Below are 20,532 nucleotides of genomic sequence, written 5' to 3' on the forward strand. Positions count from 1 at the left end.
AGCTTTCATTGCGCCTCGTGGTTGCAAGCCGTATCTGCGGCATGAACTACAAAACCATGGCAAACTTTTTTGCGGGTATGGACGCGCCAATGCCCATGCACCACAAACATGAGGGTGCACGTGGCATCAAGAGAGTATTTGACAAGCTGGAACTAGAACATGGAGTCCAGACGATGAAGCACGTCCAACAAGCAACCCATCAAAGCATTGCCCGAGCGAAGGCAAGGGCGATGGACAGCTCTAAAGTTGAGAAAAGAAAAGAGGGCTTGAAGCAATTGCCACAGAACAGCGTCGCGTTGAAGATGAGGGCCCGACCTATGGAGCAGGGCACTTTGATTAATTATTTTTTACCACAAAATAAAATAGCATGTTCTCAAATCTTTGAACTCATTTTTCTGAGTTTGCACTTTTTGGGGAAACAAAACCGTTAGGAAAACAATCATTTCTAAACTACATTGCCAAAAGATGCTTTCAAGGTGGTTTCTGGACTGAAATTTTCTCAGGAACAAGATAAGATACTTTTTAGGGTGCTAAATAGTTTCTAACAGAAAATATTTTGAGATGTCTGACATGTAATGACAACAAAAAAATTGAACTTTGTTTTTAGATTGATGACATTTTTATAGAAATTGCATAAAAAGCATGCGAGCGGTCTTATCTTGCAGTATGAACCATCTAGAAGATATCTAATTACAAACAGTTGATATATCTCCATTATTTTTCAAATGATAGTTTTCCTAAGCTGAGACACATGATTGCTGAATATGAGAGCTATAACGTTTTGTCTGTTTGAGCTAGTGCATTGAAACTTTGAATATATTCTAATGAGCAGATTATAAACAGTCGCTGAAAATTTGATAAAAATTGATGCAGTAGTTCAAAAGTTGACTCTTGAGCCTAGCATCCCCCCTTAAACTCTGCATCCTACAGTTAAATTTCCTTTCTGCACGAGACAGAAAAGGCAGAGAATCATACCTGATCTATAAGTTCAAGACATTGCAACCAATAGGCATAAATGTGTCAAAGGGAGCTTTAGAATCTATCCGCTATGCCAAATTTCAAACTATAGGCAACAGCACTTAATTTTCGTTGGTTTCCTTAGTGCTTTTATTTTTCTTCTCCCTTTCTTTTGTTCTTTTATTCAAATATTTATTCCACTTTATTTGTTTATTTTTCCATGAGCAACACTTTCTGCTGCTTCTTTTATTTTTTCTTGCAAAGAGATGATAGTTCACTGGCCTCGAGAAGAACAAATCCTCCCTCACCCATCGTCCAAACCCCTTCCATGAAAAAAGGAACCTGCAGTGAAACGTCAACCGGCTGACATACGGCGCTACCTCACATTCCTCCATTGACATTGAATAGCACACCTTTCTTTTCAATCCTACACCCTCTCCGTTAATACCCCCTCGATTGTTGCCTCGCCCACCCACCTTACCCCCTCTTCACTTTAGAAGAACCGTACCTATATATACAGTGCCGAGGAAAGCCTTGAAAAAGACAAGTCCGTTCCTCGAAACGTTGGCTCCTGCTTTTACCTTGTTCTCATTTTGCTCATCATCTCGAATTTCCATCTCCAGCCTTCCCTGTATTTTCCCTGCTGAACCTGAAGGTCACTTAGAATACAGTATAAATATTTGTGCAGATACAATTTAGATACAGTACAAAGAAATACAAAGAAAACAAAGAAAATTTACCCTTTAGAATTTGGTAAATACCGTAATCAGACATAGTGAGCCATGGTTATTGCTTGAAAATCATTCTAGGGCAGGCTGAAAAGGTGTTTTTGATGAGAGATGACGGGTGTTCAATGCATTTACTGTCCTCTAAGCTATGCCGAGAGACGCTGTCACTGAAAGGAGTCTCTATTGGGGTTACATAGGAGTGCATGCTGACTGACCAAGTTTCAATTATCTGGCGAAAGCCAATTTTAGTATTGAAATAACAAAAGTTTGAGCCCATAGAAATGCACGGGCACCGGCCGGGACATTAGGTCAGAACTGAATTAACTAATCAATTGAATTAATTGGAGTCAAATTAGCACAAGTCTACTGTAATACTCTTACTTCGTTATAACAGAATGGGATATAAAGAAATAATAGATATAACGGAAGTAAATGAAATTCCACTTGAAATACCCACGAGATACAGGTATTTAAAACCTTCGTTTAATGAAGTGAGATTGTCCTGCCAGTGGATAACCAGATTTGTCTCCTAAACCAAAAAATACCGATGGTTACGCGTCAAGTGCATTGCTTTCCATGGTGTTCAGCACTCATTTGCTGTGGCAGTTCAAAATTCCCGCTTCACCGTGTCAAATACGTTGTCGAGCAACACTAGTCTTTCTCACTGCCGCACGCAGCTTGGTGTGTCCTCTGAGATCTCCCCGATGCAATCTCAGGGGTCACGCGCAAGCCTATGTGAGGCACGCCATGCTGAATGGCTACGTGCGAAAGATTAGTGCATTCACTTCTCTCTTTCTCTAAGGCACGCCACGCAGGCAGCCACATCTGGGTCTGGCCTCGGGGACTTCCTTGGCACAATCTCGGGGTCACGCCCAGGTCATGCATTCACTTCTCTCCCTGCAGCATGCCGCATTGGCTGGCAGCTGGGTGTCGCTTCCGAGATCGCATTAGCATTGCTGAAATTTCGAAGGCCATAAGCCAGCCGAGCCAAGTCGGCACGGGAAAGTTCGCTTGCCTCCTTGATCACACAGTAGAGTGCTGTGTTGTGCACCACCTGTTGCTCGACCACAACGAGCCAAGTGGAAAGTGTACCTGAAAGGCCATAAAAATGGAACAGAAGGCTTCTGTAAAAGCTGTTGCATCAGATGCTAAGTCACGTGTTGCGCATGCTGAAAATTCTTTTGTTGTTTTATTCAAATTTCATCTCATCCATGGCCGTGTAGTGGTTCCACGGGCCACGGTGCCGTCTTCTTATTTCCATGTTTACAATTGTGCACTCCGTTGGGCATATATTGCAGAAAATGGCAATAATGGATATAATGAAGGAACGAATATAGTCATGTAATATTGGCTCTCCATTCAACTTTGTTTATAATGAGAATCGAGTGTATGAAAGGAAGTTGAAGGAGGTAAGCTCCATTACTGCACTATGAAAACTGCACGTTAGTATGCTGTTTGCTGATGTTCTGTCTCAGTTTCCGCTATATTGCCTTTGGTGGCCTCTGAAATACATGCACAGATGCCACCCATCACAGAGTCTGATTGGTGTGCAAAGTGACCCCAATGATTAGCAGGCATGAGAGCTGCACAATAATGGAGTAATTAGCACATCCACATCTACTTACTGCTGAGCTTCTAATAACAGGTAATCCTCAACTTGACCTTCCAACAAGCTGCCCGAGGGGTTAACAAGGATGTGACAGTCAACGTGGTCGACACGTGCCGTCGTTGCCAAGGCACCCGCAGTGAACCTGGTACCAAGCTGATCCGGTGCCCATTCTGCAATGGCAGTGGCATGGTGAGTTGGCTGACACTTACAGGGGTGACGGTATGGAATTTACTGTTGCGCATTTCTTTGGGACAACTGCACAGCTACCCGCTGCAATTGCTCAATGGCTATGACATTGCGCTGCTGAGCATGAGATTGCATGTTTGACACTTGGTTGGCATGGCTGCATTTTGATGGAGGCAAAAGGCAACGTTCGTCTACTGTGGTCTGGGTGCACATTGATGAACTCCAGCTGGTCAAAACTAATCTGAAGCCCTCTACTGTGATGTGCAATTCAGAAATTGCGTGAACCAAAATTCTGTTTCACGATCCAGACCAATTGATGCCTGAAATTTGTGACACCTATAGCATAAAGCAAGACCAAGGTGCTTTAGTCGGCCCTCAATAGCTCTCCACAAAAAAGAAATTTCTTTTTTTATATTACGCAAATCGGTGATGGTTGAGCGACTCGCAGCATTTCATGTTTTGCCACTCTTTCCCTTTTTCTCTTGCATATTTATTTTGTTTTGATTGATCTAACCATGATCCCTTGTCATGGTGTTTTGATGCCTTGCAGGCACATGCACTGTTGAATTGTATGTAACTCGTTCACTCAATAAATTAGCCAGTTGATATTCAACGCTTGTGTTGCGTCTACGCTTTCCTTCGTCTTCGTTTTCAGTGCACTGTGTTACGAACTTTCCACCGGTGCCGCCAGTGTTACGACACCCAACCGGTGCCACCAGTGTTACGAACTTGTACCGCTGCACCACGATTACGGCTTTGTGGTCCCGTAGAGCTCGTCACCCGTTTCGTGACAGAGCGTTGGTAGCGAAGACTCCGAGCCTGGCGTCGATGAGAATAACAAAAGGGACTTTATACATTATATACAGGTTATCATACAGGACATGAACGGGTCGGCACTGGGGCCGAGTGCTCACAACAAACGCGACTGTTCTCGCACGACGACGTCCGGCGAAAACGTGTGACACATCTCACCCCAGTCGGGAGCGACACTCTCTCCCGGTGGGTTGGCGGATCCTGTTTTTCAGGCGGCGTGTCGCTGCTTTTATAATCCCCGAGGACCATTGTCACTCAAACGGCCCAATACAAAGTCAGCACACGACGGTCGTCCGAGGGGTCCAACCAGCGACCGCGCTGGCCACCCGGTTCAAAGCTCGCGCGCGCGGTGACCTCCAGGCAAAGGGAGGTGCGGCGCCGGGCTGTCTGGCACACGCGGACGCGTCCAAACACGCTGCTCGCCGAGGCTTCTCCCGCACGACGGCGCAGCATCTTGACTTGTGAAGGGAGAATTATGGCGCTCGCAGGATAGATTCCGCATCTTGCAGATTCGGAATCCGGGCTTGTGGTAATGGCACAACAGCATCCCCGCCCTCAGATAAGGCGCCGGGAAGACGAGCTGCCTCCACGTGGCTCGGATGCCAGGCGCGCACGTTCGTCAGGCTCGTCCAAGTTCACGTCCAGTGTCGGGACGCCAGGTAACTTCACGTGCCCAGGTCCGACTCGCCAGGACAGGAGCTCTGCTCACCGTGTCGTCGCCAAGGCACCTTGACCAGCTCCGCTCGGGTCGTTCCTAAGACCTTGCTTCTCGCCACTGGTCCCGCTTGGTCGTTCTGCAGCTTGCAAAACCGACCGGCAAAAGGCAACACCCAACACGAACAAGTGCCCTCTGTCTCCCGTCAAACACCAGACAAGGCCATAATCCAAATCAACCTAACTAAATCGCTATCCCCTTTTGCTCCCGCTGCAACAAGAGGCAGGTGTACGATCTAGCACACAAGGCTCAAACAATCAGTTTTCAAATCAACAACACACCAAAATAGAAACAATTAATAATCAGCAATAATAATGACAAATAGAATGGTCCCCTTGAAATCACTTGGACCGAAAACATACTTCTGAGGAAGCAAATGAGGTCATTCATTTTTCCCGGCGATATTTTCGCGGAATCCGAAGCTGCTTATATTTGCGACCCTGCTTATCCGTGTAGCGGTGGTACAATAAGCCAGATTCCTTGCCAAATGAAACCCTCTTTTTTTTCACTCCCCGTTTGACGCTCTTCCTCAGATCGGCTAATGAACAGCCTTCCTGTTGCTCGCGAATCAGACTTTTTCTTTCAACTGCAGCCTGCTCCTGCCGGCTGGCGGAAACCGGAGCGAGTGTGGAGCCCGCGTCGCCTAATTGCGGCGTCGAGTCTATATCGCGGCTAGCACTGCACGCGTCACTCCCACTCACTTCCAGGACCCGCTCGTCTAGGCCAGCCTCCGAGCTCTGCCTCTCCCGTGACTGCTCGCCACTCAAGTTACCGTGATCGGTCCGTGTGCCGCACCGCCTTTCGCTCACCGACGCTAAGTCAAGTTCCCTCGACAGCGGGCGCGCTTTGGATCGCGTGGGGGCCATGTACGCCACGTCGGCAAAGAATGATTTGCCCTGATCCCTCAGCAGCTGCTCCGAGCTATTTGAGAAGAGGTAGGAAAATTGCTCCGGGAGGGCGGCTGACACAGCGGCTTCGGCGTTAAGTTTCCCAAACTCTCCTTCAATGATAACCGTTGCGATCGGTAAACAGACACTCTCCTTCTCGGCCACTTGCCGTATCCTAACGCACTCTCCCGTAAAATCACTCGAGGAGACGAAAGACGGGTGAACAACGTCCATAGTTGCTGCAGAGTCCCGCAGTGCTCGGCACTTCTTGCCGTTTACCTTAATTTCCTGCACATAGGGCTCCAATAGACGTATGTTCTTGTGAGTTTCCTGTATCGTTGCAAAAGCAATTCTCTCTGGGCAGCTTGCAGCGATGTGCCCTTGCTTTTTGCAATTGTAGCAGGTTAACGGTTTCCGTTTTTCAAAAGAACGCGTCATTTCGTTTCGCTGTTTCGGAGCATCGTCATCATTCTGAGATGTATTCTGCCCTTCCCTTACAGTTTCTTTGGTAAGGGATTCGTCGTCCCGAAACTCGCGACGCGTGATTTCCTTCCGTTCGTCGGGCTTCCCGTAAAACCCATCTCTTCTATCTGCTTTTTCTATGCGCACTGCCTTGCTGTGCAAGCTGCGGCGGGTGTAATACTCTTCCGCTAACTCTGCTGCCTTGTTTAGCTTAACCTCCTTTAGCCTATCTTGCAGCCAGAGCCGGACATCCTCATCAATGCAACGGTAGAACTGCTCCAACGCGATGCATTCGACAATTTTGTCGCGGTCGTCGTAAACCTCTTCGCCCTTCAGCCATTCCACCAGGTCGGCTTTTAGACGAAACGCGAAGTCAACATTCGACTCCTTGCCCTTTTTTGCATACCGGAACCTCTGCCGGAAAGCTTCGGGCGACAATTTGTACTTCCGCAGTAGCGCTTCCTTCACATCACTGTAGCTCTCAAACGCCTCTTTCGATAAGCAAGTTATTACGTCTGATGCCTCCCCAGGAAGCAAGGCTAACAGATTCTGTGCCCAAAGGGATCGCTCAATGCTATTCCGTTCGCAGACGTGCTCAAATTTCACGAGGTATTTGGCCATATCCTCTCCGACGACAAAGGGTGGAAGTTGATCGCGTATTCTGGGAACATTAGAAGTGAGACTAGGCGCTGGCGAGCTATTTCGGGTCTCCAACTCTTTCATTTTAAGCTCGTGCTCACGAATCTCTCTCCTTTCCTCCTTTTCCTCCTCGCGACGTTGCTGTTCTCTCCTTTCCTGCTCGCAACGTTCCTTCTCCCTTTCCTCCCTTTCCCGACGTTCCTTGATATCCGCCCAGGCCTCAGCGGCTTCCTCAGCCGTTACGTCCCCAGTCCTCATGACCTCAAGGATCGCATTCTTTCTTTTGGTTGAGCCCAACTCAATGCCCAACTCCTCACAAATTTCGAGAAGTTCCTTCACCTTGTACTTCTCCATCGTTCACACTGTCCTCCTGCTGTTTACCCTTTTTGAATATACCTGCCGTACGCTACTATAACACTACTAGTAAGACATATGCAAGTATTTCACACACTGCCCTGTTTACCCCCTCAGCATCCCCTGGTTTTCAAAACACTCTTACTAGGCTTGAAACACTCAAGGTTATCACAATGCAGCACCAAATCCTTCCCTAAGCTACTATAACCTGTGTCAGAGAAAGTCTGGTGTTTGAGGTAAACTTCAGGCACTCACCGCGCCGAGGTAGCTGATGCCGGTCAATCCCATAGCTGCCATCCAGTGTTACGAACTTTCCACCGGTGCCGCCAGTGTTACGACACCCAACCGGTGCCACCAGTGTTACGAACTTGTACCGCTGCACCACGATTACGGCTTTGTGGTCCCGTAGAGCTCGTCACCCGTTTCGTGACAGAGCGTTGGTAGCGAAGACTCCGAGCCTGGCGTCGATGAGAATAACAAAAGGGACTTTATACATTATATACAGGTTATCATACAGGACATGAACGGGTCGGCACTGGGGCCGAGTGCTCACAACAAACGCGACTGTTCTCGCACGACGACGTCCGGCGAAAACGCGTGACACATCTCACCCCAGTCGGGAGCGACACTCTCTCCCGGTGGGTTGGCGGATCCTGTTTTTCAGGCGGCGTGTCGCTGCTTTTATAATCCCCGAGGACCATTGTCACTCAAACGGCCCAATACAAAGTCAGCACACGACGGTCGTCCGAGGGGTCCAACCAGCGACCGCGCTGGCCACCCGGTTCAAAGTTCGCGCGCGCGGTGACCTCCAGGCAAAGGGAGGTGCGGCGCCGGGCTGTCTGGCACACGCGGACGCGTCCAAACACGCTGCTCGCCGAGGCTTCTCCCGCACGACGGCGCAGCATCTTGACTTGTGAAGGGAGAATTATGGCGCTCGCAGGATAGATTCCGCATCTTGCAGATTCGGAATCCGGGCTTGTGGTAATGGCACAACAACTGTTGTTATCAGCCATGTACGTCTCGTGTATGTGCAGTTTGGAGATGTTAAGCCCCATAATTTAATAATGTTTCACTGCAAGGCTGCTTTATTTGAGGGGTGTCAGTTTTTCAAGCACTTCTGAAGTAGTCTAACATGTTATCTAGCACTGCTCTGTATCATAGGTTCGTATTCAAAAATTCTGTGTGAATTCTGGATTACAAGTGTAAGAATTGTACTGCAGTCAGTTCTTGCTTACTTACAAAGTTACTTCTTGCTTGCTTACAAATTTGGCCATACCTCAGTCAACCTGTTTGAACACTCTTATGAAATACAAAGCTGTGAATTGATCTGGTATTGAGAGATCTGCTCTGCAGACCTTTCTGCAACTTGAGAAACAACTGCATATATTGTTTCAGCCATATTTAGTAGCTCCCAGTTCTGCTCTTTTCAGCTTATTTCTGTTATTTTCAGCGGGTGATTTTCACAGTCCAACATTAGGCATGGTAAGAAATCATTCGCAGCGAAATGTGCCACATCAGAAGTCACTGGTCGGGTATTTCCGAACTGATGGCATTACTTCTCTTATGCTTGCACATAGAGCATGAGGGAAACCAAACATAAGAGAAGTGATGCCACCACTTCAGAAGTACTGGCAACTGAAAGCAACACACCAGACTGCTTGAATCTTCGTGATGACTCCCTTGGTGATGCAGGCGAAGCATTGCAGCAAATACTAAATGTTCTCTTCCCTCTGATTTTGGTCAGTTAAGCCCAGAACAAAAGTTAACACTAATCTGTAGGAGTGTGCAAATACCGAATAGTAGATTTAGAATTGAATATTGAATCAAATCAAGAAAAAAAATATTGAGTATTAGGAAATTTCTCACAAAATTTAATGCGTGTTGATACAGTAAGGAATAAATAGCTAGCCTTGCTTGCGTGCTCTGGGGTTGCCCCCTGGCGCCGGGGGCCAGGACCACCAAGGAAGAATGGGACTGAGCTCTACGCAGCTCGGACCTTGAAGCACAGCTCTGGGCTGTCCATCGGGCCCGCGACGCGGCGGAGGGGCATGGCCTCTCTGTCTTGACATGGGAGCAGCCGGCTGCGCACTAATCGCGTGCACCAACGGACCTCAAGAAAGTTATTCATCCATGCATCACAAAATTTAATGCTTATGAATTTTGAGCAAGAGAACACGGTGTGGCACATTCTCGGTCATCTCCTAGCTTTGCATAACAAGAATGTAGCAAGCTCAGTAACTTGGGTATAGAGAAATCAAGATATAGAGTACAGACTACTCTCGTTAAAGGAAACGCCAAATTAGTATGCCAGCACTGATTACAGCTCAGTGTTATTACAGCTGATTAGAGCTCAGTGAAGGTCTGGAATATATCTTTTTTATCAATATCTGTTTCGAATTTCTCATTTTAACCATTTGAGAGTCAATGACCTAAATATACGGCGCCGCTAACAAGTCCAAAAATGGTCGATGCCTCACATTTATGGCTTCATCTGTATATTTAAAAATTGCGCCAATTTCCTAACTTTTTCTTTTCTGTCATGTGCTGCCACTATGTGGGGATACAGGGAATTCTTTTCGTGTGCCTTCCTCTGTGTTTGTTTTCGTTGCATAGTTTGTTTTAGCACTCGTTTGCTCCCGCGCATCTATATTCTGCCATCCTCGCATTGGCGCATGCACGGACAAGCGGCCGTTTGGGTTTTGTTCCACGGGCTGTTTCAGCTTCTTGCACTTGCAAAACTGATGGCTATCTCGTTACTAATCGCTCAAAGCGCAACCGCTTGTTTCTCGCTCGTTAAGTGCTCACAGGGGTGCGCATAGGAAGGATGCCGCCGTGCATGCATTTCTGTTTCTTTTTCTTTTTCTTTTTTTTTTTGAGACTCGCGAAAACTAATTGCCCTAGCTGGTTAACAATAAGATGAAGATTAGTGGAAGTTTGTCACACGTTTTGCTTTTTTGATGGGCACACAAACAAACAGTTTTCTTGAATGTACGCACCTACGCAGTTCCATTACGCTATGGACATACATATTAGTGTAAGAGCTAAGAGCAGGAACATTCGAGACTTGCGAAATATTCTCGTGTGCATATTTTCAATGAGTGCATAAAAATGCATCAAATTTTTAATTCTCATAAGTTTATTAATTTTTTTTATTGTTATACATGAATGAAGAGTGCATATACACCAACGCAAAATATTTTTTCTCACTTAATGGTCACCCTAGAAAAATCGGGGTACATCTTTTTCGAAATAAGTCCCCAAGAAGAATTGGAATCTACAATAAAAAAATCGACCTTGGGTGGTCACATGGCGAGAAAAATCGACCCTCAAAGGATTAACATAATCAAGGGCTGTAAGGCCAACCTGCAAGACAGACAGAATGATCGTGCACACGTGACTCACGCACCGCTCTATATTAACTGGCATCTACAGTAAAGAGCAGGCGCCGTCCATGCAGTTTTATTGTTAGGTTCGGCGTGGGATTTGCCACCTATCAAAGATTCTGAAATCTGGAGGGTCACGGCAAGTTCGCGTGACACCCCCTCTTCTTTGGTTCATCCACTGCCTGTGCAAATACATGCTACCAGGTCATATCACTTGCCCTGTAAATCTCAAGCCAGTCTTGCGATTGGTTGCTCGAAGCTGCACAAAGACACCAATGTGTGACTACGAATGGCGTTGGGAGCAAGAGGCCGCCGTACGGTATGTCACAAAGATGGTGGCCGTGAACAACTTCAGTACACTGCCACCCCATACACTTTCATTTGTGAGGCAGTTTGTCAGCGTCCCGTGTGTTGCACGGCTGCTGTGCATAGATTTGCATCGATTTGGCACCGTTCCGTAACTTTAGTCGCAGACACCCAATGAAGCAGTGCTGATTAGTCCTAATGGCCTAGGCAGTGTGGCCGTGATGAAAATTAGTTGCTGGTCGATGTGGTAACAGGCTGCAATCCGTTGCAGAATGCTTGCCTAGTATGTTTGAATGGGTGGCTCACCAGTGATCAGTCCCGACATCACACGTGCAGGTTGAATTTATGGCTGTTGAAGCGGTGTGACGTCCATCGCCTTGTACCGACAGAGGTGGTCCCAGCTGACGCGGCACCATTCTGTGAATTACGATGTTTGGGCGCTGTATATGCGATCCTGTATCAGGCCGACATCAGGTAGCTCTTGCGCAGCTCACTCAATGCTCCTTTTGTGCCGAAAACGAAGTGAAATGCTTGCTTGAGTAGCATCAAGCATGAGAGACTCCAGATCGAATATGTCGAATATTCGAAAAACGAAATAGTAGATATTTGATTCACGAATTGAATTATTAAAACATTCAGTATGCAGTTTGATACGGTGATGTTCGAGTAATTACACACCCCTACTAATATGTCGATCCAGCTCAACATTAAGGCACAGCTCAGCATTAAGGTCACTCTCAATTACTGTTCCCGGGAGCTACTTAGCTAGCTAGTAGAAATCGAGCCTTAAAAAAAAATTGCCTGCTTTATTCAGAGCACTGCACTCTGGCTTGCAGCCTCCGAAGGTGCTCAGAGCACTGAGAACCTCTAGTGCCCAATTGCTGTGGCAGCTGGGTTTAGCTTAGGTATGCTTCAATATGACATGTAGTGCTGTAGCTTTGATATCTAGTACACTCCACATGGTCGCAATCTGAGTCGGGCTGCAGTAGGGACCAGTCAAACGTACCTCTAATGTTGGTCCTTATTGTCCCTTCAACATTGTTTTGCCGTGTGTGTTCAGAGAGCATCGATTACCCAACAGAATTCATTGAGATGAAGGTGGACAACCTATACTGCTTTCATGAAACTGTCCCGTTCTCTCTGCCCTCACAGGAAACGATCAGCACAGGTCCCTTCGTGATGCGGAGCACATGTCGGCACTGCCATGGCACTCGCATGCACGTCCAGTCACCCTGCCAAGAATGCCATGCCAAGGGCACCACTGTACAGCGTAAAACGGTCACGGTCCCCGTTCCCGCAGGTGCGACCTCTCGTATATTGTGTGAACAGTTTTTTTCTAATTGAAGTAAGCAGTGGTCCATGTGACACTGCTGTTACTATTGCTATGGAACAGCAGCAGCAGAAAACATCACCACTGTAATGATGAAAAATTGTCATCCACCGAGCAGTGGCATGAGGTTACAAAGGAAACCCATACAGGTTCCTTAGAAGAAATGCTTTGCAGTTGAAAATCGATTAGTCCTGGGGCAGTATTCTCAACCGATCGCTTTTGCGAGGTTCGGTATGATGTTAATAAACAATGGAGACGCCGTAAGCCCGGGGGAAATTTGCTGTGTCCTTATTCAAATGTAAAAATAGTAAAGAAAGTGCTGCCACTGGGAGCTGAATCTACAATCGCCGCGTGACCCATGCAATGCTCTTCCATTAGACCACTTTTACGAAACGTTTCACTGTGCCATTACTGCCCCATATCGAGCTGGTAGCAGCAGTCTGTAACGGACTGAAGGGCAATTTACAGTTTTTTACAGTATAATCTCGATATAAAGAACTTCAGTATACCATTTAATTATTTAATTTTTCATAACTTCTTGTCTATAGCACACAATGTATTTTGAACCTCAGTATAACAAAGTGTGTTTATACGCGATTTCAATGTAACAAAAGTTTACTGCCGCTGCGAAGTACCATATTTACTCGATTCTAACATGACCTCGATTGTAACGTGCACCCGTTTTCCGTGACCGAAAAGAAGGGGGTAAAAACCGCCCTCAAATGTAACACGCACCTGTTTGCCGTGACCAAAAAAAGAAAGAAAGAAAGCTGCTTTACAGTACCGCGCACCTCATTCTTTCATACAGAAATACAACTTTCTCTCATTTGGAAAAAAGAAACCCAGAAGACTTACTCCCAATGCGCTTAAGTTGCGATAAATAAAAGAAGTCGCAGTTTTACCCGAAAGGCAAAGCATCGATTACGATAGCAAATTAGTAGACAGCTATACGAAAGTAAAGATAGTACTTTTAACGGGTGTATAAACTTTTATAAACATTCGCTTACTAACTAAAATAACAAGTGTGGTGTCACACACGCATTAGCAAAGTGAACACATCTCACTCAATTACCGCGAAAACTCTAAACGCTGGAGTAAGGAAGTGCGGTAGCAGGAGCGAGGGAATTGACCTTTATGCAACCTCTCGCTTTGTTCGCGTTGAAGCAATGAGAACACAGCGCGGTGCGTCTATGTGCGTAGACTCTTGTCTCCATCGCAGATCGCCTTCAAGATGGGGGCTGCGCCATATGAGCAGCTGCTGGTGTAGAACGCCTCTTTTTTTTGCGCCAGTCCCGCACGCCAGTTTCGGGAACCTACGAACACTCGTGATGTGGACAGATTTTCGTCCGTCTCCGCACACATGATCGCTTTCCTTTTAATTGCGACATCGTGATGAATTCGCCATGTCTTTGCAGTCAGCATTTCCATGCTGATAGAGCAAACTCAGAAAACGGGAAGACAGGCGATGCGCTAAACTAAGTCAAAGGAAGCACTGCCCAAGCACACGTACTACAGCACATGGCAAAAGCTACGGCAGCTAGGCTCGAAGCGCGTATAAGGCGGCCATGAAATGCTGATGGCGATATGGTAACGCAGATTTAGGGTAGTACTCGATTCTAACGCGCGCGAAATTTTTGGACTTGTTTTATGGGAAAAAAAGTGCGTGTTAGATTTGAGTAAATACGGTAATACCGAGACAATGAATAGAAACTTCGGGAACGCAGATGGCCAGATAGTTGAATTACATGTAGCTGTTTGCGAACGCACCTCTCAAATTGCCCCTGACCAAGAGCTGCCGCCTCTTGGTCAGGGTCAGGGCCCCTCTTTGCAGTTATAGCAGTGCCATTCTTGAACACTGACAGCCGCAGGTTGTTAACAATACGTGATCGGAGCATGCAGGAAGCAGAGTTAAACAGTTAAATGAGTCAACACAATCAGAAGCTAGATGGAGGAAGGTGGTGGGGAGGGGAACTGGCCTCCCTGCCATTATAGCTGTCTCGGAACAGCTACGCCATCCCCCATCATCCGCCATCCCCCATCAGCCATGGAGTGGACTGCATGCGAAAGCATGCACTCCACCCCACGGCTGATGGTGTCACCCGCACTGGGACGACGCTATCACGAAAAACGCCGGCAGCGGGGAGTGACTGATTCGTCTGCCTCTTGCTACAACAGGTCACCGAAATTTGATATTACGCAACCTCCAATACTAAACACGTAGGAAGACAACTTACATGATGCCACACCATCTCAACATGCCCACTCTTTGCTCACCTGCAGATTATCTCTAAAGCAGGGTGTGTGGCTGTGTACGCGCTCAGCTGCACTTACAGCCATGTGCAGCCAAGGCCAAGACGTGTGCCAGAAATCGTGACTTGCGCCAGCTTACCCCGCCCACCCTTCTGTTCCCACCTCTTGCGTGCGCTTGATCGTATACCAAGAGTTCGCTCCTCTCCCCCTTTCCCTTCGTTCGCACAGGAAGGCGGCACTCCTGAAGCCGCCACATTTCTTGTCTCAGCCTTGCACACTTTCACTCGCACCTATAGCACTAAGTGCGCAGGTCGCGATAGGATCTTATCGCACTTGGACTTTATATGGAACATGACGTGGCTCCACTTTGGCGGTTGCACTTGTCACGTGGCACATGATTTAAGAGCCGCGTTTTCAAGCAGTCACCTGTAATTCAATCATTTGACCATCTGCGTCCGTGAAAGTTTCCATTTATTGTCTCGGCATTCCTTTCGGGCAGAAGCGAAATTTAGGTAAATTGAAATCGCATACGAACGCACTTCATTATATTGAGGTTCTAGATACCTGGTGTTCTATGAGAAGAGGTTATGAAAAGTTAAATACTTTGTTATATCGAAAATTTCGTTATATTAAGTTCGTTATGTCAAGATTTAACTGTAGTACCAAGGAATGGTTGGTATGATGATTTATGAAGTGAGATATTAGTTGCCTTGAGACTGTGGGCTCTTGGTTTTAATTAAGGATCAGAATTATGTGAATGAATTCCAGTTATGCACAGTTATTTTACACCATTGTGATGAATCTTCAGGCGAGCATTTACAGTCAGCCACGAAAGTTAGGGGATACGAATTCCACGACAAAAGTGAGTTTTGGCTCTTTAAGGTATGTCACTTCCAATTTAATGGATCACTATGTTGGCCGCATAATGCACTGCAGTTCGAAACTTCAAATCTGAAGCTATGTAGCTAGGCTTCGCGAGAATAAGTTTTTTCGCAAATCCTATCTCTCATAAACTTTTGTGACTGACTCTACGTTGAAGGTGTTTGTTTCTTCATGGTTTTGCTGCGAGGTGTTTTATCATGCGACAGCTTGCATCCATTGTGTCTCTTCTTTCAGGTGTCGAAGATGGGCAGACAGTGCGCATGCAAGTGGGCAAGAAAGAGCTCTTTGTCACGTTCAAGGTTAGCTTGTTTGTTCTATCCGGGGCAACGTTTTTCCGTTTGGGGTGCGTCAGCAAGTGATAAGCCTTTCTGAAAAGTGCTTTTTCCTTTCCAGTAAATTATATTCCTTAGTAGCAGGGTTACACAAGCCCCTATGCAAAGTGTCTTTATTATTTTAATTGAAATGGAAGGAAAAGGGTAGTTTCCTTACAGTATGGACGATTGCTCCTTTTCGCAATAGTAATGATCAAAAGATGAGGAACAGCAGACCTAGCTCAGTTTTCAGTGCAGGATTCTTTTTAACATTTGTGCCACTGCATAGCGCAAATGTTAAAAAGAATCCTGCACTTTGCTATTTTATCATTGTAGAAATTTTCTGTTGCACTCTAGTCTCTCTGACTTCTGGACTTGCATAACTACGGTTGATTGGACTGCATGTTGCCAGGTCATACAAGCTGTTAGTGTTCGTGAACCGTGTTTGGGAATTGTGTTTTATTCGCGGTTTTAGGCTTTCTTGCAGTTTTTTGTGTTCCTTCAAACTGCTGTCTGCAAGAAACTATCCTCTCTACTGCTTCTCACTCTTTCTTACTGCTTCTCATGCTTTGAATAAGTTAAACTGAGTAATATGTGGTCAGGGAATGCAAAATTTGTTTGTAAAGTCAACGAATTGGATGTGTGTTGTAAAACTGTGCTTTAGCTGTAGATCGGGCTTTAAATCTGAAAATTTCCCATTTTTGTGCCTTTCCTTGACTCGTACATTGTCTTCTCGGCAGGTTGCACGAAGTGACTACTTCCGCCGTGACGGGGCAGACATCCACACAGATGCTGCCATGACGCTCTCGCAAGCTGTCCTAGGAGGCACTGTGCGTGTGCAAGGTCTCTACGATGACATAATGCTGAAGGTTTGTAGTGGGTTTTGGGACTTAGGGTTACTGTGAGTCACGACCAGTTTTCGAAAGTGCACATAACTTGGAAGAAAATACTTACAAGAATAATAAAGTCTTGCACTTATGCCTATTGTATTAGGAAAGTCCTAATGCCGTGAAACCTCAATATAAGAAACGTCAGTATAATGAAATTCTCGATATAATGAAGTGTTTTTAATTTCTATAACTTATTGTCCATAGACCACCATGTATTTAGAGCCTCAGTATAATGAAGTTTGTCTAAACGGTTTCAGTATAACGAAATTTCACTGCCACCACGAAGGAATGTCAAGACAATAAATGGAAACTTCTGCAGATGCAGGTGGTCAAATGGTTGAATTAAAAGCCATGAAAAATTAAAATTGAAATTGCTGATTCTATCAACTTTGTTATACTGAGGTGTAACAGTAATACATTGACTATAGTCTGACTGTTTGAAGTATTTTGTACTTTGTACGGGCTCCTGAATATGTCAGTGCGCGTGTTTGAAAAAAGATTTTGCACTCACCGCTGCACTGTTCTTGCTCAAACTTTGCAGAACGATCGCATTTTGGCGTTGAATTCATTTAATATAACACTTGGCACAGTTAATCGCCTGCTCTTTAAGAAAAAAAGGCAAATTCGCCTGCCCTTTTGGGGATGCAAGCTGCTGCCGCGATGGCGCAAGCATAAACTTGTGTCGCCGCCTGCCATCAGCTGCAGAAAGCAGCGTTACAGGAAGGGCTGCCGCATGTTGCCTGCTCCTAGAACAGGTGACTTTACTGAATTTAGGCGAATTTACCGGAGCTCGGAAAAAGCACGTACTAAATGGTAGTACTGCTTAACTGAAACAGCATGAGATCATCCACTTACCTGTCAAAAACAGAACTCAGATAGAATTCAGTGAAAGGGCAAACCCATGCAGTATTAATTCACTTTGCTCGACAAAAGTCTGTTATTTTCATTTGATGCCACGGCGGCCTAGCAGCGACAACAGTGGTCTCAAAGCCACTTAAGCTGCGAGCCACCTTTCCCGCCAGCTCCCTCTTCTTAGAAAACACCCGCATGAGGCTGACGTAACATGCAGCTTCTGCCACTGTCGGGCCTGAATTGCCTGTGCTGTCGCTTTCTGTGTTGTCCTCGTCACTGTCGTTAGACAACACTTCGGCAATAACAGAGGCAACAATGGCGAAAATATGATCATAGCTGACATCTTTTCACAGTCACAGCACCACTGCCGAGCAACTTCTCCTTCGCGTTCCAAATGTCACACACCGCAGTCAACGGTAGATCCCTTCGCGTGCCAGTGCCGACTTCATGCCATGTTCGATAGCACGAATGATGTCCACTTCTGTGCTGAGCACCCGGTTTTTGTCCAAACTTCGGCATGGCGCCAGTCCTAGCTTGCATGACTCCAAAACACAGGCTACAACGCTCTTTGGCACGGGTCCAAAATTATGTTGATGTGGCTTCACCCTTCCAAGTGCCCTCTGCGTTTGCGCTTCGAGACCGTTCTGATCTCTTAGGCTCGCTGTTCTGCCTCGTCAACCTACCGCATGATCGCGATGAAAAGTGGAAACACTACATGTTAACCGATACGTACGCAGTATGCTAGTATGGTTTAGAGGGATATAAAACACATTATGTTCAATGGCCGCTGAGTTAGGGAAGTACTGTTTAAGTGGGTGCAGTTTAATGAGGTTTTACTTGACTCTAAAGAAAATGTTTACCGTTCAGTCGAACTTCCAGGCAGTCATTGCAAATTATTTTGCAAGTTTTCAGTAGTTTGATGGCTTTCTATGCAACTTTAAATAAAATTCTGTGTGAAAGTAGCTTTTTGCTTCATCTGAAGTGCTTGCTGCAAGTGTTATGGATGTTATGTTTTCCAAAATAATTCTCTCAGTTTTCATGGCCTCTTAAGAAATCTAACAGTATTGTTCTACTGTGCATACGTGCCTTGTATTTGCATTGAATTTATGCCATTGCTCATTTTGTTCTTGTATTTCCTCTTTATGCCTTCTGGCATATTATAAAATTTCATTCTGGCAATGCAATTTCGGTATAACTGGCCACCACTATTTTGGAGAGGGAGGGACAGAATCCCCATATTCACATCTAGTATATCAGCTGCAAATGTGCAGTTGTGTTAGTGATCCAGTCTTGTAATGTCACTTGTCAACAAACACAGCCACCTCAATATCCAACCTGATCAGGCGTTCACTAATCATACCATTTGAATGTGCTAAGTTATCCATTTTTCGTTCTGTTGTCCTGCTGCTGGAAAACCAAGAAGTCTGAGTTAACTGTAAGATCTCATAAAGTGTTAAAGGGCCAACCAAGATTTTGGGACTTGTTTGAATTAGCTCGAGTTTGAACTTGAAGTGTGAGTTGATGATGAGGCGAAGGTGAGTTGAATCGATGAGCCTTGAACATGCGTTGCATGTAGATGGCCTATCAAAAGCTTTATTTCCAGCAGTAAAATTTCTTTGAACCGCCCTGTGACACACACAATCATGCAGGTGAAATGTTTTCAGTCATTCATTCATTCAACTAAATGACTGTTTGCAATTCGAAAGCAACATTGTAGTGGGGCTACATTACAAGTAATACAAACAAGAACTAATACAGTAGCATTACCAAGAAAACAAAATGGAATGACAGTGTCATTAAGTAATAATCATGTCGGTTGGATATGTAAAAGTTGAATGCTATATAGTTGACTTCCATTAATTCAACCGGGACAGGACGGGTGAAATTCGTCTAGTTACCCACAGGTCAAATTGAACAAGGGGCAACAAAAAACCCAAACACACCACTGATTCATTTAGCAGTATTTGCTGCAACTCAAGAACACGTCCCCGAATCGAACATGCAACCCACTTTTTATAGGTTCGAAGTAGATATTGTATTAAGGGGATTGCTGCACTTTAACCCTCTTATTACAAGATGAACTTCCACAACTAGCCTTACTTGTCGCTCTACTCAAAGTAAAAAACTAACATGAAAATTACATTAGAGCTCCGAAACAAAGTATGGAAAACAAATGGGCACCCGATTTTTTAGTGAAAAAAACATAGCATGCCTCAGGTTCTGGCAATAAGAAAAAGATGAAATCAGCTAACAATACCTTCGCAGATTGGCAATTTATTTAATTAGCAGCCATCATCGTCACTCTCAGACAACACTTTATCACATTCTATAAAGAACCACAACATGTCCTCCATACAGTCCGTAGGGCGTATTATATTATGCATTTATCAAATCACTCTGCAACAATTACTAACAGGATGGTGGCCCAAGCCTAAACTAACCACTTTGCTATTTCATCCTGCAATGCACGCAATTTTCTGGAACACTAAAAATGCGTGACAGGACTTGTTGCCTCTAATCTTGCATGTAAAATGACTTATCGTTTGAATGTGCTTTCATAATCAAATTGAAACCGGAGTGCGTCTTTGTTTCGTCATCACACAATGCGAGAACTCATTTTGTTGCCATCCGTTATTGCCAGCTTGTGATGGCAATGGTGAGGATACTGGCTAGGCTTGCTCTGACAGTAAGCTGTTGCGAACACGATTTTGGTTTCGCATCGGAGTGCACTGCCCAGGCAATATTTGGCTAAATTTCCCATGAAAAACAAATGCATGCCGTATAATTGAGCAAATACTGCAATAATTCGCAGCGAACTACTTGGAGTCAGCACTGGGGTCGGGTGCGTGCGTGATGATCAGCCAAATTTGAATTATCCGTCGGAAGCCAATTTCAGAATTGAAATTGGTCCCAGTAAGATGTTTAGGTACCAGCTTGGGGACGACCTTAGTTCAAGGTCTAATTAACCGAAAAATCGA

At 45.5% G+C, this 20,532-nt stretch overlaps 1 protein-coding gene across 2 annotated transcripts in view; it reads left to right on the forward strand.

The window, feature by feature from the left end:
* The window catches only part of LOC135919551 (protein tumorous imaginal discs, mitochondrial), a 37,050-nt gene that overhangs the window by 9,557 nt on the left and 6,961 nt on the right, over positions 1-20,532 (forward strand). For both annotated transcript variants that reach the window (XM_065453453.2, XM_065453454.2), the window contains exons 5-8: positions 3,331-3,483; positions 12,192-12,339; positions 15,736-15,800; positions 16,553-16,681. In XM_065453453.2, coding sequence (XP_065309525.1) covers positions 3,331-3,483; positions 12,192-12,339; positions 15,736-15,800; positions 16,553-16,681 — 495 coding nt within the window. The remainder of the gene's footprint in view (positions 1-3,330; positions 3,484-12,191; positions 12,340-15,735; positions 15,801-16,552; positions 16,682-20,532) is intronic.

Source organism: Dermacentor albipictus, chromosome 3 (genome assembly GCF_038994185.2).
Source record: "Dermacentor albipictus isolate Rhodes 1998 colony chromosome 3, USDA_Dalb.pri_finalv2, whole genome shotgun sequence".
NCBI lineage: Eukaryota > Metazoa > Arthropoda > Arachnida > Ixodida > Ixodidae > Dermacentor > Dermacentor albipictus.